The sequence below is a fragment of the Callithrix jacchus genome, chromosome 7 (genome assembly GCF_049354715.1).
Source record: "Callithrix jacchus isolate 240 chromosome 7, calJac240_pri, whole genome shotgun sequence".
Lineage (NCBI taxonomy): Eukaryota > Metazoa > Chordata > Mammalia > Primates > Cebidae > Callithrix > Callithrix jacchus.
Window position 1 is genome coordinate 69,541,914 of NC_133508.1, and position 14,857 is coordinate 69,556,770.

Here is a 14,857-nt window from a genome sequence, read left to right on the forward strand (position 1 = left end):
TAAAAATGCTACAGAAAAAAACAAAAACGTTTCCTCGTGATCTAAGTTGGAGAAGTTATAGTATATTCAAGATTTATACTACATATAAGCATATTAGCATATTTAAAGACTCTAAGAAACTCATAAACTTGTTTTGTTTAACCCAGTATTTTCCAAGCTTATTTCCTCACAAAACATTTTTATTTCAAGCAGTGCCCATGACATACCTAAGGAAATAGTGATGTAAGTGAAAAATAGAAAATAAAATCAAAAGATGGTTGGAGACTATAAAGGAGCTTAAATGATACAAATAGATCAAATAAGTTCTCAAAGACATAATGGGAAGTCATAAATTAGGTAGTCAATGAACAGTTTTAAGCAGGGGAGTGATACAGATGTTCTCCTTTAGTACAAGTACTTTGGCAAATCTGAGAAAGACATATTGGGCTGGAAGATGGTATACACGCACAAGAGGAGGGGGTGGTATGGAGTGGGGAAATGCAGGGAAAAGTTGTGGAACAGGAGGCATGGAGCCAAATCAAAAGAAAAGGTCCAGGGAGGCTTCAGAAGGGAAAAATCCTCCTTCACTGGCTGCAATTTGTCTTGCTCAAAGAGCTTGCTCTTCCCTCATAAATGTGCTAGGGAAGAACAGAAGCTTCCTGTTTATGGGATGGTCCAGTCTAGTTGTCTAGGAAGGCCAATAGCTGATACTATCTCCTGGGATCAGGTGGGAGGAAGGATTCTACAGGGGACAGGGGAAGCAATGAGAGGCTGAAGAGGTGGATCTGCACAAAGAATTCAGGTCAAGACAGCCTTATCTCTTCTTATTCATCTGTATAGAACATCTGCCCCTGTACACCAGGAAATTTTCTGTTGCCTACTTTGCTCACCCCTCAGTCTCCTAGAGATTCTGAAAGGGTTTAAAGATTGGCAAGATTGGCAACAGGGCACTTGAGAGGAAAACATTACAGTTACATGATTTGGAGGTTTCTGAAAAGACATGCTTGGACAGAGACTCTAACGGTAAAAGATCAACTGTACCAGTTATTAGCTATGAAACACTAGATGCTATATTTACACTTCTCTGAATTGATTTCTCCTTTATAAAATCTATTTGTCAGTATCTACCTAGATGAGACTAAAATGAAATTATGTCTGAATGACATTATAGTCTGAAGACTAAAAAAAACTATAAAAAATCAGTTATTTGTATTTTGAAATAATTTTATCTCATTTGACAGCTTGTTTTAAGATAACAATTGGCAATATTATTCTTAGTATAAATCATGTGAATGCTTTCCCTCTAAAATTGGTTCCCTTATTTATGAATAAAATAAAATCATATTTGAGTGTAAGAAAAGAAAAATCCAAAACCCTTTGCTCTATCCTGCAAATATTCTGTAAACAAATCATGAATCTCTGAATGTATGGTGTTCTTGTTATTATGAGTAATTACAGTAAAACTAATGATCAGAACCTGTAAGACTGCTCACATGCCCCCCTCACCCTACCAAATGCACATACAAACAAGGTAGAGGGAAGACTTGATAAATGTGGCTGGCAAGAACTTTATCTGTGGGCAGTAAAGTAAGGATGGTCAGGTATGGGAATAGGACATAACTGGGACTTGGACTTCTAGTATTTATCCATGACCTTTACCAGCCCCAGAAGAATACAACAGTTTGTTTAAAAAATAAAACAAAAGAGCTGCGTACAGTCGATAATGCCTATAATCCCAGGCATTATCAGGAGGCTGAGATGGGAGTACTGCTTTAGCCCCGGAGTTCGAGGTTATAGTAAGCTACTATCATGCTACTGCACTCTAGCCTGGGCACAGAGCGAAGAGAGACTCATCTCTAAAACAAAACAAGGGAACCACGACATCCAGTAAGAACATGGAAGCTATTTTTTTTCCTGGCATTAAAAAGAGGCAGCAATAATCACAGCACTTTCGGAGGCCAAGGTGGGAAAACAACTTCAGCCCAGGAGTTCGAGACCAGTCTAGGCAACATAGGGAGACCCTGTTTCTACAAATAATAACAATAATATTAATAATAACAATTAGCTGGGCTTGGTGGCATGCATCTCTGGTCCCAGCTACTTGAGATGCTGAGGCAGGAGGATTGCCTGAGCCCAGGAGGTTGAGGCTGCAGTGAGCAGTGATTGCACCACTGCTGCACTCCAGCTTGGGTGACAGAGTGAAACCCTGTCTCAAAAAAAAGAGGTGCAAAGCCACTAGCCACATCCCAAGAGGGAACTCAGACGTCTATCTGGCAACTGATAGAATTTTAAAGTTACTCCCTGTAACCACATTCAACTAAATTTATTTCAAAACACCGTGTAAACATTAATTAAACCTCTCAAATCAGGAAAGAATTAGGCCTATTTCAGACAAGAAAAATAAGGTAGGTAGGAGGCTGTTAACAACAGGAATCAGAAAGGAAACTAAGTAGACTCTAGTATCTTTGGATTTCTCAATGTTGTCCTCAGGCTACACTTAATGAAATGCACCCAAGCAGCAGCGTCCTCAATAATGGGGCTATGTTGACAAGTCAAAGCTTTTTAAAATAGAGGCTGAGTGGAAAGAATATTGGCCTTGGTTGGAATTAAGACCCCTGTTCTAAGCCTGGTTCCACCACTTACTAGTTACATGACCCTGAACAAGTCACTCAATTTCTTTCTTTTTTTTTTTTTTTTTTTGAGACGGAGTTTCGCTGTTGTTACGCAGACTGGAGAGTGCACTGGCACGATCTCGGCTCACTGCAACCTCTGCCTCCTGGGTTCAAGCAATTCTCCTGCCTCAGCCTCCCGAGTAGCTGGGACTACAGGCGCACACCACCATGCCCAGCTAATTTTTGTATTTTTAGTAGAGACGGGGTTTCACCTTGTTGACCAGGATGGTCTTGATCTCTTGACCTCGTGATCCACCCGCCTTGGCCTCCCAAAGTGCTGAGATTATAGGCATGAGCCACCGTGACTGGCCTTCAATTTCTTTAAATTTTAGTTTCCTCGGCGCCCCCTCCCTCCATCCCTCCCTCTCCCTCCCCCCCAATAAAAAAAATTAGTTTCCTCACTTGTAAAACTATATCAAACCTATCTCACAAAGTTGTGAGGATCAAATTAAATTACATATGCCTGGCACACAGGTATTGAGAGGTCAGTTTTCTTTCCCCAAATGCCACCTTAAGTCCATAGATGATTGATATAAAAAATCATAGTTTATACATATGACTATATATATATATTATTATCATTCTTTTCCAAATAGTTGAGAGTTGTCACCAAGCTTGAAGTACATTTTTATTGATATGTTCAAGGACAGAAACTGACTTTAGAAAAATAAAAAACAAAATAGGAGCTTCTCCAGAAAGATGATCAGTGATGCCACATTCTTAGAACTCAAGGAAACTCACATCTCAGAAAGGAGTTAATGTACTACTCCAAAATTAACTATTCAGTGTTCTCTCTCTTTTTTTTCTTTTCTTTTCTTTTCTTTTTTTTTTTTTTTGAGACAGAATCTCGATCTGTCGCCCAGGCTGGAGTACAATGGCCTGATCTTGGCTCACTGCAACCTCTGCCTCCCGGATTCAAGCGATTCTCCTGCCTCAGCTTCCTGGGTAACTAGGACTACAGGGGTACACCACCATGCCTGGCTAGTTTTTATATTTTTAGTAGAGATGGGATTTCACAATTTTGGCCAAGCTGATCTCAAACTCCTGACCTTAGGTAATCTGCCCGCCTTGGCCTCCCAGACTGCTAGGACTACAGGCATGAACCACCACACCTGGCCCATGCTCTCTTAATATTCGTTTGGTTAAGAAAATAGATCAACAGTATTTGTAAAACTTTAATATCATATAAATTAACTTCAGAGAACCAGTAAGATCACCAGACATAAACAGTTCCATGAACCTAAAAGGTCTTTCCTGATACTTATTAACTGAAAGTGAAAGTGAGCCAACATAAACACCACTCCTTTGACCACAACACTTCAAAGTAATTTAGAAACCCCATCTCAGTGAGGTTAAATAACACACCCATTTCTAAACAAGTTTGTCAGAATTAAAAACAGAAGTTAACTTTTCTTACTCTCCTAGACACTCCAAGATACCTCCTTTTGAAAGGAGACAACCAGCAGCACCATGGAGATCTCAAAACAACCCTGATATATAGGCTACAATTAAAAGTCCTTAACTCCTTTGAAGCTAAAGATCACACAACTGTTTACTAGCATTAAATTTATACACTGCAAGGAGTCCCTAACATCTTTTTGTCGCCAAAACATGACACACAAGAATAAAATCATCTGCCCAAGGTCACAGAGCAAATAATGACTGTCTGGACTCCCAACTACTAAATGAGCCCCTCTTCCTGCGTGCAACCATTCATGGGATATACTGACAGTAACAATCAATCAGACTTCTAAAGGCAGAGGGGGCGAGGAGGGTCTCTACTGAATCCTTCAGATAGTTAAATCTGGTGTATTATGTCTCTGCAGATATTGCATATTTTAATTCACTGCCCTTTAAAATTCAGCATATATGGTGCATTAAAAAGACTGTCATCAAGAAATCAAAATCAAAGGGGATCGGAAACACAATTTCTCTTACCATACCAATCTCTGGGCATTCTTCTTCTCAGTGCCCCATTGAGTCTCTGGACAAAGAACATGTCTGTCCGTCCTTCCCCCTACCCAAGGCAGCAGGGTAAGAACGACAGAGTGCCTTCCAATAGCGTAAGCACAGAGCACAGAGTGCTCCGAGTACCCTAGAGCCTATTCGCCTGTCACCTCCATCCCAACTTTCACCAGTGGTGGTCAGGAAGAACACGCCTTCTTCTGCAATGCTGCTAAGTCTGCCCCTAGCAAAATGGACACACCCCTCCGACGCTGCCCTCTCAGAATATTCTCATTCACTCCTTTGCCAAATATCCCTTCCCGCTTTCATTAAAAGATACTCCCTGCGTTGGCCAGAAACGGTGGCTAATGCCTGTAATCCCAGCACTTTGGGAGGCCGAGGCAAGCGAATCACTGATGTCAGGAGTTCGAGACGAGCCTGACTAACATGGTGAAACTCCGCCGCTACTAAAAATACAAAAATTAGCCGGGCATAGTGGCTGGCACCTGTAATCCCAGCTACTCGGGAAGCTGAGGCAGAAGAATCGCTTGAACCCGGGAGCGGAGGTTGCAGTGAGCCGAGATCGCGCCATTGCACTCCAGCCTGGGTGAGTCTCAAAAAATAAAAATAAAAGTAAAAAAAGATACTCCCCCCACCTCTGGAGAGGGCATTCCCTCGACAAAAAAACCCGCCTCTCCCTGTCTCCTAACTTGAGGTACAGCTCCCTTCCCGTCACCGACTGCTTAGCAATCACCTCGAGCTCTGGGGCAGGGGCGGGGTTTCAGGTGCCTTCACCCCACTTGTATGGGCTTGCCTGACGGTTAGTTACCGGTTACCACCCCGCCACAACTGCCGCCTTGCAGGTTTCCCTGCTTGGGACACACACGCAGTGCAGAGAATCGCCCCCGGCGGCCAGCCCCATGCCGGGGTCCCCGCAGCCCCCAGCCACGCCCCTCCGCCGCAGCCCGCGGCCCCCCGCGCCACGCCCCCGCGCTCACCCGCAGTCCGGGGCCGGGCACCAGCGGCAGTCCGGGTCAGAGGCCAGGTAGCGGCGTAGCATGAACTCCTCGTACTTGTGCATGAGCGGCGGGTCGGCTAGCAGCAAGCGGATGTCGTGCGGGTTGAGTCGCTCGCTGCACTCGGGGCAGCTGATGGGCACCCTGCTCTCGCTGATCTCCAGGCGCAGGTAGTGGCGGAGGCAGTCCCGGCACGAGCGGTGAGGACAGCTGAGGAGGCGCGGAGCCTGCTCCGGCGGTAGCCGCATCAGGCACAGCGGGCACTCGACCTCCTCCGAGCCCGAGCCGCCGCCCTCCGCCGCCTCCTCATCGTCGAACTCGGGCTCCGCCGCCGCCGCGGCCTCCGTCTCGGCCTCGGCGGCCGGCTCGGCAGGCAGTGTCTTGGGCGGCGAGGCCTGGGCCGCGGAAGGGGCCGGGGCTGCTGGCGGCGGCGCGGCCGGGGGCGGCGGTTCGGCCTGCGGCTTGGCCCGGGCGCGGCGGCCGCGGGCCGAGGCGGAGAAGACGCTGTGGAAGGTGAGGCGCCGGCGCCGGCCGCCGCTGCGGCACTTGGGGTCGGGCGCGGCCGCATGTAGGGATGTGGAGCGCGGCGACTCGGAGTCCTTCTCGGATCCCATGGCCCGGGGAGGCCAAAGGGCCAGGGGCGCCCAGCGCCGCCACAGCTCCCGCCTCAGTGCCCCTCAGCCGGCGCCCGGCAGCCGCCGCCACCAGAGCCTCAGCAGCCCTCCCGAAGATAGAAGCCGAGCAGCAGAAACGAAGTGGTTATAAAGCCTCCGCCCCGCGCGCCCTGCGCTGCCTACTGCGCAGGCGCTTCGCTCAGACACCTCACAACCCCAGCGCTCCGGTCGAGGGGTGCGCTGGGTGGGGCCGAGCGGGGTGGGGCCGGGAGAGCTGGGGCGGAGCTCCGCCTCCTGCTGGTCAGGTGGTTCCAAGGCCGCCATATTGTGGAGGCTGAGCGAGCTTAGCCCATCTGCTGTCCCTGGTCTCCGCCCCCAATTCCATCACCCCACTCCCGTCATCCCCAAGGTGGACTTTTTGGTTCGCCGTTCCTCACAGGTTGATTGCCACTTCCAGTAAATTATGGATCAGTTACGTTATTTATAAAAAGCAGACAAGGGTGGACAGATGGTGACTCCCAACTGGTCTGCCTTCCAACATTTCTGTTTATTAAGCAGACATCATTAATTAATAAAGAATATATTCATTCATTGAGCTTCTACAAAGTGCGAGGCATTACTAGATAAAACAAAGTCCCCCATTGCAAGAGATTTACAGAATAAAGTCCAAATTTCTTAGTCTAGCATTCAGTATTTAATAAAGTCTTTGTATTTAATAAACCATTTCTAGGCTCACCTACCATTCCATTCTGGTGTCTTGCTTACTTACCAGACTTGTGGAAGAAGACCCAGCGTTTTCTTGCCTGGCAGTGCCTTTGCCTTTTTCTAGTTCCCTACTCCTCTGACTGGCGGGGAGGATCTGGACCCTTAGGCTTCCTAGTGGGAGGCAGGCAAACAGCTTCAACCGCAACGGGAATGTATCAGTTAGGATTACATTCAGTTGCAAATAACAAAAGAAAAAAATGACTTACGATTGAAATTTATCTTTTTCTTTTCTGAGACAGTTTTGCTCTGTCACCCAGGTTGGAGTGCAGTGGTGTGATCACAGCTCACTGCAGCCTCGACCCCCCAAGCTTAAGCAATCCTCCCACCCCAGCCTCCCAAGGGGCTGGGAGCACAGGTGTGTCACCAGGCTATTAGTTTTATTTTTTCATGAAGATGAGGGCCCTCTGTGTTGCCCAGGCTGGTCTCAAACTCCTGGGCTCCTGTGATCCTCCTACCTTGGTCTCTCAAAGTGCTAGGATTATAGGCATGAGCCACTGCACCCAGCCAGAAATTTCTGTCTCTGTGAAATGTGAGTCCAACAGTAGGCAGTTCAGGCCTGTTCATCCATCCTCAGTATTTGGCTTTCAGTCTTAAGGTCACCTCACTATGGTCCATAGTCCAAACAGTGGGAAGGAAAAAGGGAAGAAAGATGCAACTTCTTCCTTTTACGAAGACTGCCTTGGAAGTTCCACACAATTCTGATTACATCTCATTGGCTGAAACATACTCACATGACCCTAAATTCAGCTGCAAGGAAACCTGGGAAACATATTCTCTTAACTGTGTACAATGTGCCCAGCTAAAAATGGGTGCTCTGTTATTAATAAGGAATGATAAATGGACCCGGTGCTGTGGCTCACACCTTAATTCCAACACGTTGGGAGGCCTAGACAGGTGAATCTCTGAAGCCCAGGAGTTTGAGACCAGCCTGGGCAACATGGCAAAACCCCATCTCTACAAAAAAATACAAAAATTACCTGGGAGTGATGGAGTGCACCTGTAGCTTGGGAGGCTGAGGTGGAAGGAATGTTTAAACCTGGGAGGTCGAGACTGCAGTGAGCCATGATCATACCACTGCACTCCAGCCTGGGTAACACAAAAAGACACTGTCTCAAAAGGTGGAAACCAGCTGTGATATTTAAAACCAGGTCCCTAGAATGTTAAGCTTTTGACATAAAACAAGGGGAGCCAACAAAGATAACTAAAAAGCAGGGGCCAGTGACTTAACAGAAAAACTAAGCAGACATGATGTCGTAGACACCAACATATGTTCCCAGAAGGGAGAGTGGTAAATTGTGACCAATGCTGCCGAGAAATCAAGAAAGATGGGCCCAGATTGGTGGCTCATGCCTGTAATCCCAGCACTTTGGGAGGCCAAGTTGGGCAGATCATGAGGTCAGGGGTTTGAGACCAGCCTGACCAACATGGTGAAACTACATCTCTTACAGGTGCCCCCTACCATGCCCGGCTAATTTTTGTATTTTTAGTAAGGACAGAGTTTCACCAGGATGGCCAGCCTGGTCTCAAACTCCTTGTTTTTGGTGACAGTTTCACTCTATCATCCAGGCTGGAGTGCAGTGGCGCGATCTTGGCTCACTGCAAACTCTGTCTTCTGGGCTCAAGCTATTCTCATGCCTCAGCCTCCCAAGTAGCTGGGATTACAGGCACACACCACCACACCTGGCTAATTTTTATATTTTTAGTAGAGACGAGGTTTCACCATGCTGGCCAGGCTGGTCCCAAACTCTTGCCCTCAGGTAATCCACCCATCTCGGCCTCCCAAAGTGCTGGAATTACAGGTGTGAGCCACTGCGCCCGGCCCTCAAACTGAGGAGAATTATCCAGACATGGTGGTGTGCGCCTGTAATCCCAGCTACTCAGGAGGCTGAGGCAGAAGAATTGCTTGAACCCAGGAGGCAGAGGTTGCAGTGGGCTGAGATCATGCCACTGCACTCCAGCCTGGGTGACAGAGCAAGACTCTATCTCAAAAACAAAATGAAACAAAACAAAAAACAGCAAGTTAACAGCAGAGAGGTGACCACTGGATTTGGCAACACCAAAGAGTCCTAAAGGAAGGGGAGGGTTTAATCTTCAAATAGGAAGGCAGTTTGATGCTGGATGGCTAAAACAATTAATGTCTATATTTATCTGGCAGAACAGGCTAGACAAATATCTCAACGGCTTAACACAACAATAGTATATCTTTTCCACTCATGCAAAGCCTGCTATGGGTTAAGGGCACTCTCCAGGACAGCTCTCCTCAACTCTTCTGTGTAACTCAAAGATCCAGACTACTTCTTTCTTGGGCTCCACCATCTCAATGCAAAGCCCTCAGTATTGCCTCAAAAAGAAAGCTCCAAGCTAGGCATGGTGGCTCACTTCTGTAACCCCAGCACTTTGGGAGGCCGAGGCAGGCAGATCACCTATCAGGAGTTTGAGACCAGACTGGCCAACCTGGTGAAACCCTGTCTTTACTAAAAATACAAAATTTAGCCGGGTGTGGTAGGGGTGCCTGTAATCCCAGCTATTCTGGAGGAGAAGGCATGACAATCGCTTGAACCTGGGAGACGGAGGTTGCAGTGAGTGGAGATTGCACCACTGCACTCCTACCTGCGAGACAGAGTGAGACTCCGCCTAAAAAAAAAAAAAAAAAAAAAGAGAGAGAGAGAGAGCGAGCCGGAGTATTGCACACCAACAATTAAATATTTCAGACTGAAAATGACACACATTACTTTCATTCACATACCATTGGCCAGAACTTGTCACATGAGTCCAATCTTAACTGCAAGGGAGGCTGGGAAATACAGGGAGAAACCATAAGCCACTTAGTAAGCAGTAGTATCATTTCTGCCACAGCTCCCTATAGTTATTTTAGACGGAGAACCGTGCCCAATGTCCTGATCAATTGCAGAGCCCCCTCAGAGGAGGGATATGCTTATGGTGGGAACAGAGGTTAGGAGAGAGGGCTGCTTTGTTCCTTGGGTCAGATTGTGCTAAAAGAGATGGGGAATCCCCAATTCCAGGTAGACCCAGATGCCTTTTAGATGCTTCTCCCTGTTGTGCAGCTGACAGAAAGAGCTGTCAGAATCCCAGCCTGCTGGAAGGCTCAACACCACCAAATGTTTACTTGTCTTGGCTCTGGCTTCCAAACAAATTTGGCCTCAGCTCAAAGCTGCCACCATCAGTGGTTTGGAGGAAAATAATTTCTCTTAAATGCCACTGGACTTTGCAATGACCCCAATTTGATTGGGTTTTCTTCTCTCCTGAAACTATCACCCTTGAATAAAAGAACTAAAGCAATTCCTCCCACGTTTCCTTCTGTGTCTTTTCTTGATAGAAACTGAGTAGTGACTCAGAGATGGCGTGAGGAAGAAAAAGATTCTCACTCATCTATTCAGTCATTCAGTAAAAATTTATTATACTTACTTTGTGCTAGGCTCTTTGCCAGCTGCCAGGGTCATGGAGATGAAAAACATCATATACTGGGGGTTACAGACAAGATGGTAGATCACTGGGATACGAGGTGATGAGGACATGTAGAAAAAAGGAATCACAGACCAACAGAGGGCATGGCAAGCTCTGCTTCGGGTGGTCAGGGATGGCTTTCCTGAGGAGGAACCCTTTGAGCTGGATCTCAAATGATGAATATGTTGACAAAGTCATAAGACGGGGAAAGGACATTCCAAGCTTGGGGAGCAAGGAGGAAAGACATACTGTGTATAAATACAGGATAAGTCTGAGGAAGTATGAGCATCAAGGTTGACAGGAGTAGAGAATGTTTGAAAGGAAATGAGTGAGAAGTGAAAATGGAAAGGTTCTGGCCAGGCATGGTGGCTCACGCCATAATGCCAGCACTTTGGGCAGATACTTGAGGTCAGGAGTTTGAAACAGCCTGGCCAATATGCAGAAACCCTGTCACTACTAAAAATACAAAAATTAGTTGGGTGAGGTGGTGCTCATCTGTAGTTCCAGCTACTTGGGAGGCAGACGAGAATCACTTGAACCTGGGAGGCAGAGGTTGCAATGAGCCGAGATCACCCCACTGCATGCCAAGCCTGGGCAACAGCATGAGACTGCGTCTCAAAAAAAAAAAGAAAAAAGAAAAAGAAAAGAAAAAGAAAATGGACAGGTTCTGTATTATGGCTCCATTGGATGCAAGGACCAGAAGCCTAACATGAATGAGGCTAGGCCAAAGGAGTGATTTTTTGGCTTTTATAAACTTTTGAATCCTTTGTACACAGCAACTGCATCCAGGAAGTACAGATCTTGCACTCCATCAGATCCTGCACTCCATCATTCATCTTTGCTTCTCTGCATGCCAGCTTCTTCTTTTTTTATTGTCTAAAATATACAAAACATAAAATCTACCATTTTAACCAATTGTAAGTGTACAGTTCAGTAACATTAAATAAATTCATATTGTTGTGCGACCATCACCACCATCAATTTCCAGAACTTTTTGATTTTCCCAACCTGCAATTCCATAGCCATTAAGCATTAACTCCCTCTTCTCCCCACTTTATTCTTTTAGTCTACTCTTCTCTCATGATGGAACTGTAGGAATCCCTGGCTTATGTGTCCTAGCTTCCTCACCAGAGAGAAGTAATTATCTTCCCTTTGTTTCAGATTCTCAAAATTCTTCAGAACAACACCGATTGACGAGGTTTGGCCGCATACTCACATCTGTGGTGATGTGGGATGGAATGCTATGGTTGATAGGCTGTACCTGAACCATATGGCTGGACCAAAAGGAGGAGCAATTCTTTAAAAGGAAGGAGGGAGGGGCCAAACATGAGCAGACAAAATATGAAATGTTCATCAGAGATAGGTTGAGACCCAGCTACAGGAAGCCTTAAGTGCCAGGCTGAGGAGCTAAGCCTTTAGTCTAGGAGGTATTATGGGACAGTTTAAATCAAGGAGAGCCATACATACAATGAAGTTGGACTACAAAACCTGCTATTTTCTTACTTGAGGCTCTATTTTTGAGTTTTCTCTTGCCTTTTTCAAGGTTGCTTTTTTGTTGTTGTTGTTGTTGAGATAGAGTCTCGCTCTGTTACCCAGGTTGGAGTGCAGTGGTGTGATCTTGGCTCACTGCAACCTCTGCCTCCTGGGTTCAAGTGATTCTCATGTCTCAGCCTCCCAAGTAGCTGGAACTGCAGGTGCTCACCATCAGGGCCAGCTGATTTTTTTTTTTTTTTGTATTTTTAGTAGAGACATTGTTTCACCATGTTGGCCAGGCTGGTTTCAAACTCTTGACCTCAAGTGATCTGCCCGCTTCGACCTCCCAAAGTTCTGGGATCACAGGTGTGAGCCACCATGCCCGGCCTCTTTTTTTTTTTTTTGAAACAAAGTTTCACTTTTTCCACTCTTGACAGAGTACAGTGGTGCTATCTGGCTCACTGCAACCTCTGCCTCCCAGGTTCAAGCTATTCTCCTGCTTCAGCCTTCCAAGTAGCTGGGACTACAGGTGCGCACCACCATGCCTAGATAATTTTTGTATTTTTAGTAGAGACAGGGTTTCACCATGTTGACAAGGCTGGTCTTAAACTCCTGATCTCAGGTGATCCACCTGCCTCAGCCTCCCAAAGTACTGGGATTACAGGAATGAGCCACTGCGCCCAGCTTCAAGGTTGCTTTGAAAGCTAATCTTAATTAGATGTCACATGAATATTGAGGATCCTAGCTCCTTCCTCTGGCCTTGGGAGTCACCTGTACCTGTTGTGATCTCCATTTTTCCCTCTGGATCATGAGCTTCTGTGCCTAGTCAGCCTGATCTGGGTCACCTCCTATTTTCTGGGTCTCCTGGCCTGTCCTTTTCTCCACCTGCCTCAGGGAGTGGCCTCTTTATCCATCTGGAAGTCTTCCTGCTTTTGACCTGTCCTCTGATGCTCACATCCAAGTCCCATCTGTTTTATCCCCAAAATGCTTATGGAATCTCACCCTTTCTCCCTGGGCTCACAGGCACTGCCCTATTCAAGCCTCATTATCTCTTCTGCTTCAATTTTGGCTCCAGCTCCTCAATTGGTCTCTTTTGTGAAGCCATTGGCTCCTGTCTACCCCTACTCACTTGCCACTGCAGAAAGCCTCATCTTCTTGCATGCCTTCTGGACTCAAGCCATCTGGCCTTCTTTAAGTTATCTAAATATGCCTAGGATTGTTAAGCCTTGCTTTTTTGCAAATGCTGGTCCCTCTGCTTCTTCTGTGGTTCCTATCCCTCTCTACTTGGTGTAATCCTTTGCATATTACAGGCTCATTTCCATGGTTACCATCCACCTTTCTACAGTCAGACCCAGCTCCCTCCATCCTTTGTGTCCCCAGGGTACAGTGCAGATAACTCTAGAGTTACATGTATTACTAGGGTATCCACATACTTTACTGTCCAAAGCAGGACTTTGTGGGGATGAAAGGGAATGATATTAATTTGCTCTGGTTTAACAGGTGTCAATTGATCTGTTCCAGGCAAACCATCTACACCCATCATCTCTGTAAAACCTGCAGGTGGTGCTTTCATTTATCTCATTTATCACTCTTAACAGCCCTGTGAGCTTGGTATTGCTATCCCTGTTTTTCAGGATGAGCAGATGGAGCCTCAGAGAGAGGAGACTTGTCACACAGCCAGATCATCAGATTCTAAATCCTGCACTCTGACTCCACCCTTAGCCCCTCCAATACCACAGGGTCTTGTCTGAGTTATAGTGACATGTGAACTCTTAAGACAAAGAGGGAAGGTAGAAATGGAATCTTACTCATTGCATGCACTGGTCTCTGCCCAGGGCCTTGTGTAGCAAAGACCTCAGGACATGTTTGTTGGATAGATGACTTCTTTTTTGGTTTTGTTTAGAGACAGGGTCATGCCATATTGCCCAGGCTGGAGTGTAGTGTCTATTCACAGGCAAAATCATACAAGTTCAAACTCCTGGGCTCAAGCAATCCTCCTGCCTCAGTCTTCCAAGTAGCTGGGACTACAAGCTTCATGACACCAAACCCATCAGATGGGTGACTTCTTGGGGATAGAAACTGCATTTTGCCAGGCATGGTGGCTCACCCCTGTAATCCCAGCATTTTAGGAGACTGAGGTGGGTGGATCACCTGAGGTCAGGAGTTCTAGACTAGCTTTGCCAACATGGCAAAACCCCGTCTCTACTAAAAGTACAAAAATTAGCTGAGTGTAGTGGCAGGCGCCTATAATCCCAGCTACTCAGGAGGCTGAGGCAGAAGAATCGTTTGAACCCGGGAGGCAAAGGTTGCAGTGAGCCGAGATCACACCGCTGCACTCTAGCCTGGGTGAAGAGAGCAAGACTACATCTTAAAAAAAGAAAGAAAGAAAAAAACTGTGTGTTTTATCCTGAAATCTGTGCCCCTCCCCAGGACTTGTTATACATGGATTCATTCACTCATTCAATTAACATTTATTGAGTACCTGCTATGTGCCTGGTACAGTGTTGGTGATACTGCAGTGAGCAACAGAGGAGGTCTCTGCTCACATGAAGCTTACAATCCAGTGGGAAAAACCTTTACAAAAACAACCATACAAATAAACATACAGTTACAAATCAAGATAAATCCTAAGACGGAAAAATGTTTCGTATGAGGTGTAAGAAATATTTTGGAGGTAAATTTAATAGGTTTTGGTCATAGATTTGATTGGGGAGAGCGAGATGGAGATGGTTCTCGGGTTTTTGTTTGAAACAGAGAAGAGCAGTTTGGGGAGATAGTGAGGTCCGGCTGGATGTGTGGGATTTGAGGCATCTGTGGGATTTCTCTTTTAATCTTTGCCACTTCAGCAGGCTGATTTACTCAAAGCTGAAAAATTAGTGCAATTAATGGGAACCTGCAAATAGAGCTGGCCTCCAGTTAGGTAAGGTAG

At 46.2% G+C, this 14,857-nt stretch overlaps 1 protein-coding gene across 6 annotated transcripts in view; it reads right to left on the reverse strand.

Moving 5' to 3' along the window:
* Nucleotides 1–6,347, reverse strand: part of RNF19B (ring finger protein 19B) — a 28,813-nt gene extending 22,466 nt beyond the window's left edge. For all 6 annotated transcript variants that reach the window (XM_078331107.1, XM_035308630.3, XM_035308634.3 and 3 more), the window contains exon 1: nucleotides 5,594–6,347. In XM_078331107.1, coding sequence (XP_078187233.1) covers nucleotides 5,594–6,225 — 632 coding nt within the window. In that variant the 5' untranslated portion in view covers nucleotides 6,226–6,347. The remainder of the gene's footprint in view (nucleotides 1–5,593) is intronic.
* Between the last annotated feature and the right edge of the window lie 8,510 nt (nucleotides 6,348–14,857).